This window comes from Rousettus aegyptiacus, unplaced genomic scaffold (assembly GCF_014176215.1).
Source record: "Rousettus aegyptiacus isolate mRouAeg1 unplaced genomic scaffold, mRouAeg1.p scaffold_m13_p_13, whole genome shotgun sequence".
NCBI lineage: Eukaryota > Metazoa > Chordata > Mammalia > Chiroptera > Pteropodidae > Rousettus > Rousettus aegyptiacus.
The window spans coordinates 5587586-5603075 of record NW_023416288.1 but is presented as its reverse complement, the minus strand read 5'-3'; the positions used below and the strand labels follow the sequence as shown (position 1 = coordinate 5603075).

Below are 15490 nucleotides of genomic sequence, written 5' to 3'. Positions count from 1 at the left end.
GTTTGGTTACAGAACCTTAGAGGCCTAGTACCTAGTGTGTGATCTAGAAGGGAAACAAGGGCTCTGGTTAAACAAGTCCCTTTGGCCTTGCATACTCCTCACTTTACAAGTAAATGAATAAATCAGGAATTTGCAAGAGACATTGGGGAATGATTGGAACTGTGGTAATTTGCAAACTGCCTAACTAGTCAAGGGAGTAGCCCTTTGCCAGCTCTAGCTGATAATTACCAAATATATCAAGAGAGATTGGAAATGTATATTTCTGTAAAATCTCCCCATTTAAAAACAATGACAATTTTAACAATTTTTAAACAAAGTATAGGTCAACACAGTGCAGGAATAATAACTAGACATGCTGGCCAGGAGCAGTCCTTAAACAGTCATTGACTGTTCTAATCGAAACCATCTCACCAATAGGACATTGTCAACAGCTCCCATCTTACCAGGAGAAGACCCTCTCCCAGTCAAAAAGCGATGATTTCCAGTATGACTGCTGGAGGCAAAACAGAAGCTTAACCTAAAAATTGGTTATCTGACTTGAGTAGATACTAAGTGACTGAATTGTGTACACCCATTTGCCTGTGAGCCAAAAGGATAAGTCAGGGATGCTGGGAATTAGTGAATTAAAAAAAAAAAATTGCACATGGTATCTAGTCACTTTGTGACGTTTTACTACATTATTCTAAAACAATAATGTTCCTGTCCTATACCAGGAAGGGTTGTTGGAGAGAAGACAGTCTCATTTGGACCTGAAGCCAACTGAGTAGATAATAACGTCCAGTCGATTCAATCCTATGAAATCAATGATTAAAAGTCGTTTTAACTCCCTGATTTCAAAAGTGCTCATGTTGTAAAACAGCAGTCCCCAATCTTTTTGGCACCAGGAACCAGTGTTCCTATGAGAATCTAATGCCAGGTGATCTGAGGTGGAGCTGAGATGGTGATGCTAGTGCTAGGGAATGGCTGCAAACACAGATACAGAAGCTTTGCTCACTGGCCCACAGCTCACCTCCTGCTGTGTGGCCTGGTTCCTAACAGGCCACTGACTAGTACCACTCTGTATCCTGGAAGTTGAGGACCCCTTTTGTAAAAGACAAAGAACTTTGTTCTAGAGGTTGAAAGAAAAGCAATAGAAAGATTTCTTGTTAATGCCTTTGACTCTTTCATTTACCCAGGGACCACTCACATTGACTTAGTTGATGACTTTCTTTCTCCCTGTAGAATCTGTGGCAGAGCCACTCCCAGCCATTTATTGCAAAGACAGATAATTTTTCTTTGTTGCCACTTTACTGACAACTACAGCTCTCAACCCCCTGAAACATGACAGCCAGAAAATAAGATCTCTCTTGTCACTGCCTATGACATTTAGTTACTGATTTGGTCCAATAGCTCAGGGAGATTTTCAATTTAATGTTGCAGCATAATAATTTGTTTGTTTTTCTTCTTCTTGACTATCTCTAATCACTTTATTTCCAACTCACAGAAGGACTGATAAAGGACATGTGCCTCATCAATACAATAACAGCTTGTCTTTGGATGATGTTTTCTAGCAGGAAGGATACACTTTACAGGCAGTTTTAATTCTGGTAGAAAAGAAGAAAAAGCTTTGACATTGACATTTTGTTCGTTTACGACCTCAGCACATTTCTTACGGATGAAGAGCATCCATTTGTTTTGTTTTGTTTTTTATTAAAACCTAATTAATTAAATCTTCTTTACAGAAAAAAAAAATCAAATTCTTCAAATGATAATAAGCAACAGCCTGGATCTTATTCATTCAATAATTACAAACAAGAAATGAATACATTTTTGTAAGGCCATTTTTAACCAGGGATATGAATAAACACAGTTCCTTTTTCTTCAGGTATCAGTGTAACAGAACCTCTCTTGTTGTCTATGTTTTTTCTCCCTGACTTTTTCATTTCACAATAGAATTGCATATTATAAAGTTAAGAGCTTTCTTAGGAACTTTTGCTATTTTTTTTAACTTGCTATATGAGATGCTTTCCAGACTTCTAAATAGGAGACTACATCTACAGACCCAAAAAGGAATCATTAATTTTGATTCTTTTCCATCCTACTATTCTTCTGTTTCATAAAAATCTTTTGAGTACACTAATTAAATTGTAAGATGGAGCTGAAACAGTCTTATTTCTAATTACAGTATTCTAGGTACCCACTTCAGTTCTTTTCATCAAAATACCAAAACCTAAGTATTAGATTAAAATGACAAAATTCTTTCTGGATGACAGATCAACTTTCATTTTAAAAATTAGCTTCTCTTGGCAGCCAACTTTCTATCATTCTTCCTTGTAAATATGCTTGCTTTATTATGGAAGTAGTGGTTTGGTTTATCTGGTTGATTAATAAAGTATATTTTGTAATAATACAGAATGTAAATGAGCAAGGCCTCACATACTTCCCTAATGCCTCAAAATTCATCATTCTTTAGCTTGATATTATTGTTAGATTTGATCCTAGAGTGAACAAACTACTTTAAGAAGGATGCTTCCTACCTACACGAAGTGAATTAACACATCTAGGCTAACAGAATATCACAAAATTAAATAAAACCATGGCTCTTTAGTAAAATTACAGTAGGTCATTTTATGTGGACATCCCCTGGGCTAACAAAGTCTTCCACAGCAGTACTTCTCAAAGTGTGGTCTTGAAACTTCATCCAGATTTCTGTGCCCAATCTCCCCTAGATCTACTGAAAAATCTTTCCATGGGCGGACTCTGTAGATGCATATTTTTTAGAAGTTCTTTAAGTAATTATTATGCAAGGATGCTTAAGGATTCCACCCACTTGTTTTACAATTTTATTTGGTCAATTATTATTGTAAAACTAAGAAGTTTAATATCTAAAACTAAGCATTATCAAAAAATAAATAAAACTAGGCTGTGTCCTGGAGTTTGCCAAGAGGAAAATACAAACAAGTAGCAGCACAGAGGAAGTTGATGAGGGGTTTTACCAACATCTGCTATGAGATAAAGTGGAAAAGGGGCTAGGACCTGGGGTGCTCCATAGCTAGGTTTGTAGCCCTTCAAATGCTCTGCACATCTGGGGAGAATAGAAGCCAATCAACCAGTCTTGTAACAACGCTGGTGTCTACAACAATACCTAGTACACAGGAGGAACTCATCATGACCCTTATTAACCAAATGCCTGTGTACAATGTGTGTTCCAGGGGAGCCCTGTCCAGAGAACGGCAGGAGTCCAGGCTCCGTATCAACCCACCACAGCTCTCCACGCAGTGACTACGCAACCTACACCAACAGCAACCACGCTGTGCCCAGTAGCAATGCCTCTCCCCCTGAAGGCTTCGCCTCCCACAGCCTGCAGACCAGTGATGTGGTCATTCACCGCAAAGAGAACGAAGGTTTTGGCTTCGTCATCATCAGCTCCCTGAACAGGCCTGAGTCTGGATCCACTATAAGTAAGTGACTGCTCAGCCTGCCTTTGAATAAGAGGTCTTATTTTTATTTTGTTCTGGTGGCAGGGATACTGGACAGGCAGATGAGAGGACTGTTGCAGACATATTATGGAGCCTGAAAGTGACAGGCTGTGGACACAAAGAAAGCATCCTTAACACCTGATTAGCAAAATGTTGCTGGCCTTTGATTCAGGAAGAATGCAAGACCACAACTAATGTCCCCCCAACTCCACACCCCCATAAAAGCTTCTCATTCTTTTTAAACTGGAAAGAAAATAAAACAAAGTGAAATGGGAATGTCGGTGTGAAGGGAAGGGTACTGCTGTTTGATCGAAGGAAACCAGATCTATAAAAGATCTAGGAGGAAAGCAGTCTGGGCAGACACTTTGAGGTGGGAAGGAGCTCAGTATTAAAGAAATACACAGAAGGCCAGTGAGGCCATGGTGTGGTGAACAGAGAGAGCAGCATGAGACCAAGACAGAGAACTAGGCAGAAGCCAGGCCACACAGGGCTTCGTATGCCCATTGGGAAGAAGTCTGGAGCGTAGTCTAAATCCATTAGAACCATTGGAGGGTTTTAATCAGTGGATGTAAATCTGACATATTTTTAAAAGATGAGTCTAGCTGCCTGTAGAAAATAAAATTGGGGGAAGAGAGCAAGAGTAGAGACACAAGACACAGTTAGAAGGCCATTAAAACAGTCCTGTGGGCCCAGAGATAGTGGTGTCTCCCCCTAAAGCAGCAGCAGTGTGTAGGGGAGAAGTAGGTGACTTCCCCTCCAAGCCTCCTCCAAACCTAAGGTCCTGTGAGTCTGCACAACAGGGGAGAGTCAGAGGTCATATTTCTCTTCCACTGAGTCATCTTTGAAGATACTCAGGCTTCCTTGATGGTTTTCCTTTCAGCAATACTATTCCAGAAGTCACTTAGCAGCCAACAAGCAGTAGAACAGAAGAGGCAATAGGAAAACTTCTTCATTTTTTCATGCTGAAGCCATTTAGTTAAGAATGTTATGGATAGAAACATCAGAATAGAGAACATTAAGAGGAAAAATAATTGAGTCCTATTGTGGTCCTAAAATTCTTATAAACTGTGATTGTTTCCAGCACATGGTGCAGGAAGGAGGTGCATGTGTCAAACAGTACTAAAGAAATAAAATTGTTAGACTGAATAAAAATTTTTTATGATAAACTTAATGTTATCAAAACAACACCAAAACTAAATGGAGAGGATTGCCCTGTTTAGCTTTAGCTTTGACAAATTCAAGAGTGAAAACTACAGAAGCGTTAAACCTCAGTGAATATGTGCAGAAGCTAAATTACATCCATCTGAAAGTACAATTTCATTTCTCTTTTTCTTCATGATAAGCTGAGGAAATAAATCCACTCTTTAAGCATAGAGAAAAAGCAGAATTCTGTCAGTACGATGAATTTGCCAAGATTAAAAGGACACAAGACTAAAGATTTTCATGACTTATATAAACAGCCTTCCAATAATTTACATTTGGAGAAAATGTCCACAGAGCACTTTTGTAACTGTTCTAGTCATTCAAATCATTCATTGGGGCAGGATACCCAAAGGACTAGAATAAAAATAAAAAATGTACAACCACAATGAAAGCATGTATTTAAGCATGTTAAGCATGTATTTAAGGTCTCAGCTTTATCTGAAGTGCAATAGCATCATTGCTAAACATATGGGAGAATGTGTTTGTAGTTGTGTGTATGTATATACATGCATGTACTTATTACATTAAGAAACCACAAATGCCTTTTCTACTACAAATAAAATCCATGAATGGGTAGATTTGGAAAACAACTGGTGCAAATGCTTACAATGAGCATGTGAATTTTTTCTTCCTACCAAGTGACAATAGACTGTCCTCAAACAGTAATTCTAACCATTTCAAAATGGTATTATTTTATATCACCCTGGAGACTGGAAACATATTCTAGAGTTCATGGCTTCTTTTCTCACATATTTATTTCATTTCAATTTAAGGAGTTTGAAACACAGGTTGCCCCCACATTCTGTGGGAAGAACAGCTATTACACTGATGGCATGTATAGTTTACACTCTATAATTTGCAACATGCACCTAAAAGGTCCCTGAACCCGATGCTGGCTCATACTTAAATGATAATTTTAAACTCATAATTTTGAAAAGAAATGCTAAATGGTTCATAAATGGTAAAGAGCTGCCCTTGTGCCACATCTCCATCGTCAGAATACCCAGGGTTCTTGGCTCTCTGAGACTGGGAGAACACGATACTATCAGGTTCTCAAGGGTCACAGTTATTTCCAGGGCTGTTTCATTTTTCTCTTCCTGTCTTCCCAGAGCCCAAGCATCTTGAACACTTTCTTGGTTTTTCCACGGCTGTGGAAGCCTTTCCATTGGTGGACAGTGCGGTTTTGCCTGTGCTCAGCGCACCATCCCCTGTAGGCAAGGGAGTGGCACCACGGCCGGGGTGCTACAATCCTAACACCTGGGTTTGAAACCCGGCTCCATTATTTACTAGCTGTGCGACCTTGAGGAAGCTACATGACCTCTTTGGGCTTCAGTTTCCTAAGTTGTAAAAAGAAGATCATTTTAATAACTGCGTCATGGGATTGCTGTGAGGGTTAAATGGATTAGTACATAAAAGTGCTTAGAACAACACTGGCTCAGAGGAAGCACTAAATACGTCATCGTTGCTATCTAGCCCACTATCCCCTCCAGGAATTACCTTTGCATCCATCAGCTTGCTCTTCTTCGATAGCACAGAGTTTGCACTGGCTGCCAACTCAGTCAGAGCTAAATCTAGGTAGCAGATGAGCATCTCTGAGAGTCAACTCCCCCTTCCCACAAGCTGACCAAATGGGAACACGGTCTTCCTCACTCCCACCCCCTGCAGCCTGGGTCAGCATAGGGGTAGTTAGAGCAGTGGCTGCCACAGCAGTCCAGCTGAAGGTTCCCTTGCTGAGGCTTCATGCGAGAAGTCTCTCAGAATTCACTAGCCATTCAACTAGAAAAGTCACAGGAAACATCAAAATTCAGACTTGAAGCTGTGCCTATTAGAATGTCCCCGAAAACAGTATATCACTATTGAATATATTATAGAAGAGAAGAGAGATGAAGAACCCAAATATAAACTTCCCCACCCTGCGGACAGGAAAAGAATTGCCTTTCATAGTTTCTTCAACCCAGGCAACAACTTCGCCAGCAGTGCCAGGTGTTTAACCAACTGAGGACTTGGGAGGCGAGGTTTCTGGCTTATTATTGCCTGGCATTTAGTAGAGGGCTCTTTACCAAAGCCTCACGTATTTTTTTTCAAAATATTATTTCCTCCAAAAAATAAAGAAGAAATTTTCTTAATGATGTAATTAAGGAACATACTACTGCCTTCCAAAGCCAGTGACTCAGGAAGCCAGCTATTGTCAGGGAACAGACAAACCTTAGCAACTTCCTATCCAAGGTGCAAAAATGTCCCTCTTGATTTAAAGTGAGAATAAGCAAGCTTCCTGAGCGTTTTTGTCCCATTATCCAAAATATTATTATTCTTTTAAGACTTCACAATTGAACCCAAGGGAAAAACATTGTGGTTTGCAAAACAGAGCCTAAGATGAGTAAACTGTAACAGGCAATTGCATATTAAATTCTTATAAAGATTCAAAGATTTATAAATTAAGAATAACATTACTATGTTATTCTTAAACATAGAAAATTAGAAACAATGTTAGAAGCTTTTCAAAACCTGGAAACTTTGGTATATTTGGGAAATTCAAGGCATTTGCTGCCATCAACTAACTGTTGTCACTCTCACTAAGGTCTGTGTACACAGAATAGACAAGACTTGGGTAGCCTCCTGACCGAGTGTATCGAATGCTTCCCCTAAAAAATGTCCCTGTGGCTGTTGTAGCCGCCAGCCCCCAAAAGACACACGGACCACCAGAACTCAGAGAATTATAGGAGACACTCTTTATTCAGCCAGCTGGGTCTGCCAGGGGTACACAGACCCCCAAATTAAGCAGTCCCAAAATGTAGAGGTACAGGGTTTTTAAGCCTAAAATCCTATTCTTCATTCTGTCTAAACACAAAGGGCTATCTTTCTTCTATTCACTACCTGTCAACTCACAGGTCAGGCGCGTAAGCAGGGGTACAGAAGCAGAAAGCTTGTTTAGAATGTTATGTTCCTATAATCAAAGGCCTGCGTGTCCATAGCGATAGTCACACAGTAATTTCCAGTAAGAATCCATTTTTCAGCCACCACATTCCCCACTGGCCTTAGCAGACAATCAAATCTTTGATTCTTCATACAGAATTTGCTCATAGCCTCTATCCTGTAATAAATTAAAAAAAAAAGCCTAATAGAATTAACTCTTTTTCTTATATATGTAAACAAGAAATTAAGGAAACATAGACTAAAAGTTAAAAAGAGGAGGATGATTAAGGGTCCAGCTATAGCAGATAAGAAGGGTTGTTAGCCATGCTGACCAATTGAACATCCTATGAAACCAGTTATTTGATTCCTGTCTCTGTCTTTCTCTGGCATCTAAATTTCTCTGTGCTAGTCATAAGCTTTCTCTAATTACTCTAGAGTTATTGGCATAGAAGCAACAGGTTTTACCTAGAGCCATACATAATCCATCTTGTTCTAAGAATAATAAATTTAAACCTCTTTTATTTTGAAGGACTACTTATGCTAGTGAATTGATTTGAAATTCTAGCCTGCTGATGGTCAGTTAAGTTTAGGGGAGTTCCTATCCTGACATAGTAAAGGGGTTTTGGGTTTAGACACAACTAGCAATCTTGTCCTATGTCTGGGGTGGTCTTAGTTAAGACCTTGTGTATTGTCATTAGCAAAGTTGTTAATGTTCCTTCTGGTTCTGGTTGTGACTGGTCTAATGCCTGGGCTAAAGAGGAAAAGAGGAAGAAACAGAGGGTTATACTTATGTACGCTTGGGTCTTAGTCTTAAGGGCCCATCTTCTTGAGCTGTCCACTTTCATGCTGCCTTCACATGGGAGTGATGAATCCATGATGGGATGCCGTCTACTTTAACTGCAGTGGGCGTCATCAGATAGACAGTGAAGGGTCCTTTCCATTTAGATTCTAGTCCTTTGAAAGTGAACTTCTGGATCCATGCAGAGTCCCCAGGCTGAAACTGATGGGGAAGTCCGCCCCCCGGGGCTGAGCGGACAGCACAAGCTCGGGACCAAATCTCTTTCTGTACACTTTGAAGGGCCTGTAAAGACTCAAGTAAAACAACGTTACGCAGTTCTGCCTTTTTTTTCCATCTTCTATTCTAAGTATGAAAGGTGAGGGCTTCCAAAGAAAATTTTAAATGGGGTGAATGCATTAATATACAAAGTACGCTTGGCTCAGAAAAGAACAAAGGGGAGAAGTTCTACCCAGGTCTTACCAGTTTCTGATCCTAACTTGACTAATGTCTCTTTTAGGGTCCAATTCATTTGCTCTACTTGGCCCAAACTTTGGGGCCAGTAGGTGCAGTGGAGTTTCTATTGCAAATTTAGGTAGCTAGCCAATTGTTGTGATACCTTTGCTACGAAGGCTGGCCCGTCACCTGACCCTAAAGTTCTTGGGAGACCAAATCAAGGGAGGATTTCTTGTAGTAGTTTCTTAGTAACTACTAAGACAGTCTCTTTCCTGGGAGGGAAGGCCTCTACCCATCCTGAAAAGGTGTCTGTAAAAACAAGTAAATATTTGTAGCCCCCCACAGTCGGGGTTACCTCAGAGAAATTGACTTCCCAGTGGTCTCCCGGATAAGTTCCTCTTTCTTTATGCCTAGGTTCTTCTCTCTTCCCCTTTTTTGGATTAACTTGGGCACAAGCCAGGCATCATGAGGCAATCCCCTCTGCAGTTCTTCTCCCTTCTAGAGCATCTTAGTCTGCCCTAGGTGTGTGGTCTGGTGTAGTTGGTGAAGGAGAGTCCTTCCAAGGGCCCATGAGAGCCCGATTTTTCTATCTGGGGTCGTCCACCAACCCTGTTGCTTCCTAGTGGCTCCCTTATCTTGAAACAGAGGCAGTTCTGGATAAGGGACAACAGTCAGTAATGTGGTAGGGGCCCCACTGGCCTTGTGGCCACTGTTCTTGCCTCTGCATCTGCTTGTTGGTTGCCCTCAGCCTCAGGACTATTTCCTTTTTGATGCCCTTTACAAAGAACAATAGCCAGAGCCTTAGGCATCCATATGGCTTCAAGTAAGGCTAAGATCTCTTCCTTGTTCTTAATGTCCTTCCCAGCTGAAGCCAGAAGCCCTCTTTCCTTGTAGATGGCTCTGTGTACATGTGCAGTGGCAAAGGCGTATCGGCTGTCAGTGTATATTGTGACCGCCTTATCCTTTCCCCATCTTAGTGCCTCAGTGAAGGCGATGAGTTCTGCCTTTTGACCAGACGTCCTGTGGGGAAGAGCTTGTGACCAGATAGTGCCAGTTAGAGTTACGACCCCTGCCCCAGCATACCTCCTTCCTTCCTGCATGAAGTTGCTCCTGTCCATGAACAGAACTTCATCGGCCTCAGGCAGAGGGGAGTCTTTGAGGTATGGCCGTGAGGAACACACAGCGTCAGTGAAATCTGTGCAGTCATGAATGGGGGTCTCGGGGTCTGAGTCTAGCAACAGATTGGCTGAGTTGATGACAGTAGCTTTGGATTTTAGCCATATGTTTGGGGTCATCCAGAGCTTCCTTGTTGTTGAACACCTTCTGGGCTAATTCAACAAGTTGGGACAGGTTCATCCCTGCAAAACCTTCTAATTTTTGCAATTTACGCTGGATATCAGGGGCTGCCTGAGTAGCAAAGGCTATAATAATTGTCTGCTGGTTCTTAGGGGCCTCAGGATCAATCGGGGTGTATACTGGGTATGCCTCATTCAAGAGACACTCCAGGGGATTCCTGAACTCCCTCCCTGTATAACTTCAGTTACCTTAGAAAGGCTAGTTGGTTGGCGAGCAGCCATCCTAATTCCCCCAATTAGAATCTGGTGGTACCGGTCTAATCCTGTTCTCCCTGCCTGAGAATTGTGTCCCTAGTCTAAGCGGGTGGAGGGAAATTCCTCCTCAATCTGTTCCCCTGCTTCCTTAACTCTCCTCTCTCCCACAACTCTCTTTTGTGTTTCACTCCGAATGCTTCCACGTTCTTCTGAGGTCAAGGGGGTAATTAAAAGCTGTTGGCAATTGTCCCAGGTGGGACAGTGAGTCTGAAAGACACTTTTTAAGAGTCCTATTAATGCCTGGGGTTTCTCAGAGAAAAGTGGATTTTGGGCCTTCCAGTTGTACAGGTCACTAGTCGAGAAAGGCACGTAAACCATAAAGGGCCTGTCTGTGTGATGTCCCTGAGGTGGTGCTTCTCACAAGGGGAGGATGGCCGGGGTGGTGGTATCAGCTGGTGTCCCACCCGGAGCGGGAGCAGGAGGCCCATAGGGGTTACCTGCTCATGTCCTAGGAGGTGAGGTGGTGCTATTTGGCCTCTGTTGTCCTGGATTATAGGGTGGGGGAAGGTCACTGTCCTCCGGTGGAGACTGGAGGACTGAGGGACTGGGCTGTCTTGGAGATTTAGTTGCTGCATGTTTCGGGGTACCCACAACTAAAATCCACACCCCTAAAGAAAGGAAACACTGGCGGAGCCAAGGAGGGGGGTTTTGAACAAGGTTTAACCATTGATCAATGTAGGGAAACTAATCGGGATGTCCTAGGTCTCCTGTGACAACCTTCCAAACATTCCTCACCAAACCCTTGTGAAATGAGCCCTCCGGGGGCCAGTTTACATCAAAAGACAGCCACTCAACTTTACACAATGTTCATAGTCCGCTTGGAGAAAACTTTATACCATAGTTAGCTCCCTCTACAAACCCTTCTTTGAAATGTCGCAAGAGATACCCCAAGGGTGTCTTCTGTAAATTCGGGCTTCCCCCTATCACTTGCACAGAAAACACAAAACACAAAACACAAAACACATACTCAGACAAGAACAATTACTGAGGTGTAGGTGGACCCAGAGAAGTCCGCCACCTACAAGCTAGACAGGACCAGAGACAATAAACAGAACCCGACAACAGGGCACAGGAGGCAGCGTCCCGTGGCCTGGCCATGGTCCAGGAGATATGACTGTGTCCAATTTCTCCACGGACCCCCAATGACTGGTCAACAGAACCAGGAAGGTACTTTTTATCCAGATGTTGAGGCCTCAGAGATTCCAGATTCCCATCGGGACCAAAAACAAAGAGTATGCCCTGAAAGTTGTGTCCTTGACGATTGCATTAACCCCATCACAGCATTCAAGGGCCTTGGAACATCTTAGATTGGCCACCCCTTTGAATCCATAACAGAGACAGCAATTGCTTCGGAGGCCGGTCTGGTCTTAGATCTCAGGGCCCCTCCCTGAAATCTTGCTGGGGCCTCCAAATGTTGTAGCCACAAGCCCCTGAAAGACACACGGACCACCAGAACTCAGTGAGTTATAGGAGACACTCTTTTTTCAGTCAGCTTGGTCTGCCAGGGTTACACAGACCCCAAATTAAGCAGCCCCAAAATGTAGAGGTACAGGATTTTTAAGCCTAAAATCCTATTCTTCATTCTGTCTAAACATGAAGGGCTATCTTTTTTCTATTCACTACCCGTCAACTCACAGGTCAGGTGCGTAAGCAGGATTACAGAAGCAGAAAGCTTGTTTAGAATGTTATTTTCCTATAATCAAAAGCCTACATCTCCATAGTGATAGTCAAACAGTAATTTCCAGTAAGAGTCAATTTTTCAGCCACCACATGGCCATGTGCAGGGGGGTCTGCAGGTTGGTCTTTGGGCCTCCCCAGCTCAAGGCTGAATCCTGACATCCAGGTTTCATTGCATAGTTGTAACCTGTCCTTACAGGTGCCTCCTGCTCTCCCTCACCCCCCACCCCCAACCTGCTTTTACCAGACATTCCCAAGATAGGGCTTTGGCACAAGTTATGAAATAAAAGTGATCCTTGGTCAACTGCCTTTCTGTAATTTGTCAGGAATTTGCTGGATAGACATGTGTGGACAGCTTGGACATCAGTGGTGAAGGCCGGCAGACTGTTGAGAGAATTTATGAACTTAAATCCTGGCCATAGCAGGTCGTGAGGTAGAACACTTTCAGGACAGCAGCCATAGCCACAATCTAAGCAGTCAGCCATAGGGGAATAATTACTTCTACCCTTCCTTCCTTCATTCTTATTGTCTTAACAGCATTGATTCAGTTTTCTGTGTCTTTATTGCAAGAGTATCACTGGTCAGCATGCTGCTGGCATCTTAACAATCTTACAGCTCTGTGTTGGTGCTGAAAATCTTTTGTTTCCATGTAAAATCTTTGTTTCCATGTGTGTACTTTGGTACAAGCTGGAGTGCAGACATGGTCATTGTTAACTTACCCTAAGGACCATGCCATTCAATGTTCTGGGAAAAAGTTCATTATCTTTGGTTAAATGCCCTGATGACTTTCTCAAAGTCCTTAATGATGTCCAGAGGCTCTGGAGTTTTAAAGTTATTCTAGAGATTCAAAAGCTTAGCTCACAGATATTCTAAGTAATTTTAAGAAAGGATGAAATAAAACTGAACAAGGACTTAAGATTTTTCCCACCAAAACTCATCTCACCAACCACGTAGCCCCTGAATAGTAATCTGAACTTAGGGGAGGTGCATATTAAAACCAACAGCCTTTCCCTAACACAAGGAGACTTAAAATAGAAAAGTGCATTGGAAAACAAGCCAGAGCCTCACTCTAGTTTATCTGCTAACTACTGTATCCCTTAAGGAAATCATTTGATCTTTCTTTGTCTCCTTGTCACCTAAAATATAAAAGTAATGATCTGAACAGCCTCTCTTCCAGCTCTAAATTATCTTATGCCATGAATCATCATGGAAGATAAGATATTAGTTTTGTCAGTACGTAAAAAGCTTTGGGTAAGTTTGTAGCCTAAGTCATATTTTTCATTGGCTTAAGCTCTCATTTTAAACTTCTGTTACTTTCATTTTTATTAAATTTTGAAGATGGCGCCTAACACTTTCAATTCTTATGTTCATCTCAAACTCCATCAAGAAACGATATGAAATAAGCACTTAACTACACTATACCAGCTCCCCTTTTAAGGCAATTTAAGGCACACTTGTAAAATGATAACAGTTTTACGATTCACTGAGATAAAAGAAAGAGGTTGCTGGAGGCAAAAAACAACTTCTCTAAGGGGTTCTATCTCTTTAGGAGGCAATGGCTGCCTTGTCATACCTGTAAACTTTAGTGACACACTCCTTTTAATAGCCCACACTAACAACGTTTTGCCTTAAATTGCAACCCATAAGCATCTCATCTTACATTTCATTGGTTTGGGTTGTGGCGGTAGATTTTCTTCAAACTCTGTATTGAGGTTTGTTCATTGATCACTTTAAAAACATAGGTAATTGGTGCCAGTGGTGCTGATGCTGGGACCTTGACCTTCTCTATGTCACCATAGACTTTGACCTATCAGTTCTCCATCCCCAAAAGTCATTGCTGGAAAGTTACTTAAGTCATGCCCATGCAGCTGAACATGCGAATTAGAAAGTACGTCCCATTTATTTCTCTATTTCTCATTAGTTTGCAAAAGCAGTTTCATTTCAGAGTTCTTAACCAGCTTTGTAACATGTAATATTCACTTACTCTTTAAACAAATCTCTGCTTTGGATTCCTTCAAGGACATGGTGCTTTTGCTCTGAGCTTTATGCTGAAAGTAGCTCATTCAGAAGGCATAATGGTATTACCAACACTGCTAATGTGAGTGCTTCTACAACAGAAGAAATATAGAGGGAACGGGGATACTATATTAAATGCCAGCTTTCCCCTAAATATCTGGCTTCTCAATATAGTTCATGAACCATAAAATAAGTAAATACCTTCATAATCTTTTGGGAAAATCTACATTTACACAAAAAAGGAGAAGATTGTTATTCATAGTCTTTACTGACATACATATGTTTTAAATCAAATCAGTCTTTTCACATTTATTGATGTGACCTACTTTCAGCTGCAGGAGGTAGCCAGGGGCTGGGGTAGGAGTGGAGTGCAGCTACTAATGATGCAAAATGCATCAAGAAAGGCAGCCTTTTCTATGTACAATTCAGTCTTCTTATAATGAGTTCTTGATCATAACGCCCCTGATGAAAGTATCTACAGAGTAAAGTTCAAACACACCTCTCTTACGTTCAAGACTTTAGGTAATCTAGACAGCCATTTTCTACCAACAGCTACTCGTGGTTCCATTCCGCCAAAGCTTGTGTGGTTACTTTACCCCGAGGACGACTTCTGCTTTCCTGTCCCAGTGTCCGTGTTTCGCCCGCTGCCACTTGCCTCTAATTTAATAATAAATTTTATCAAGCTTTTTTCCAGGAATCTTATCTTGTACTTCATTTTCACAGCAACCAACCCTAAGAGGAAAAGACTACTGCCCAAACAGTAAACATCTCTCACAAGCAGCTCAAAAATCTCTCATCTCTTAATAAGACTTTGCTTGACCCCTCACCCTTCTCCCTCAAGTTTTTTCATTAATTCTTATATGGAATTTTGTCTGTACCCCCCTTAATTGTTGACTGCCCTCTGATTTCCCATCTATTATTATTATCTATTATTGTCATTTTATTTTCCATGTGTTTGTTTTGCATCCCCTAAATAAATTATAAGTTCCTTATGGGCAAGAAATGATGACATTTCTTTGAATCCATCACATTTCCTGGTAACATGCTTTTCAAGGATTTTTCATGTAATTTGTGTTGGTGTGAATAGGTTGGAACCTAATATAGTGATCCAGCACTGTCCTCATCAAAGTAAAAGTGTGAATGTGCTCTGCTCTAACTTTCCCTGCACCTAAACCTAGCTCTTCCATCCCTGAGAGTCAGCAAGACGTATCTCTGAGAATGGGCAAAGCATCAGGGGATCACTTATGGGAAGGAATTGTGTGCAAACTGCTTCTTGCCCGGTATGAGAAATTGCACTATAATAAAGTAGAACTGGCACGGTGTCGCAGAATACAAATTTTCCATCAGTTGTTCTCAGCCTTAGCAAATGAGTCAATAGCCAG

The 15490-nt window shown here is 41.5% G+C and overlaps 1 protein-coding gene across 7 annotated transcripts in view; it reads left to right on the top strand.

Moving 5' to 3' along the window:
- The window catches only part of MAGI2 (membrane associated guanylate kinase, WW and PDZ domain containing 2), a 1221159-nt gene that overhangs the window by 1092387 nt on the left and 113282 nt on the right, over positions 1–15490 (top strand). For all 7 annotated transcript variants that reach the window (XM_036231069.1, XM_036231070.1, XM_036231071.1 and 4 more), the window contains one exon: positions 3192–3440. In XM_036231069.1, the coding sequence (XP_036086962.1) occupies positions 3192–3440 (249 nt within the window). The remainder of the gene's footprint in view (positions 1–3191; positions 3441–15490) is intronic.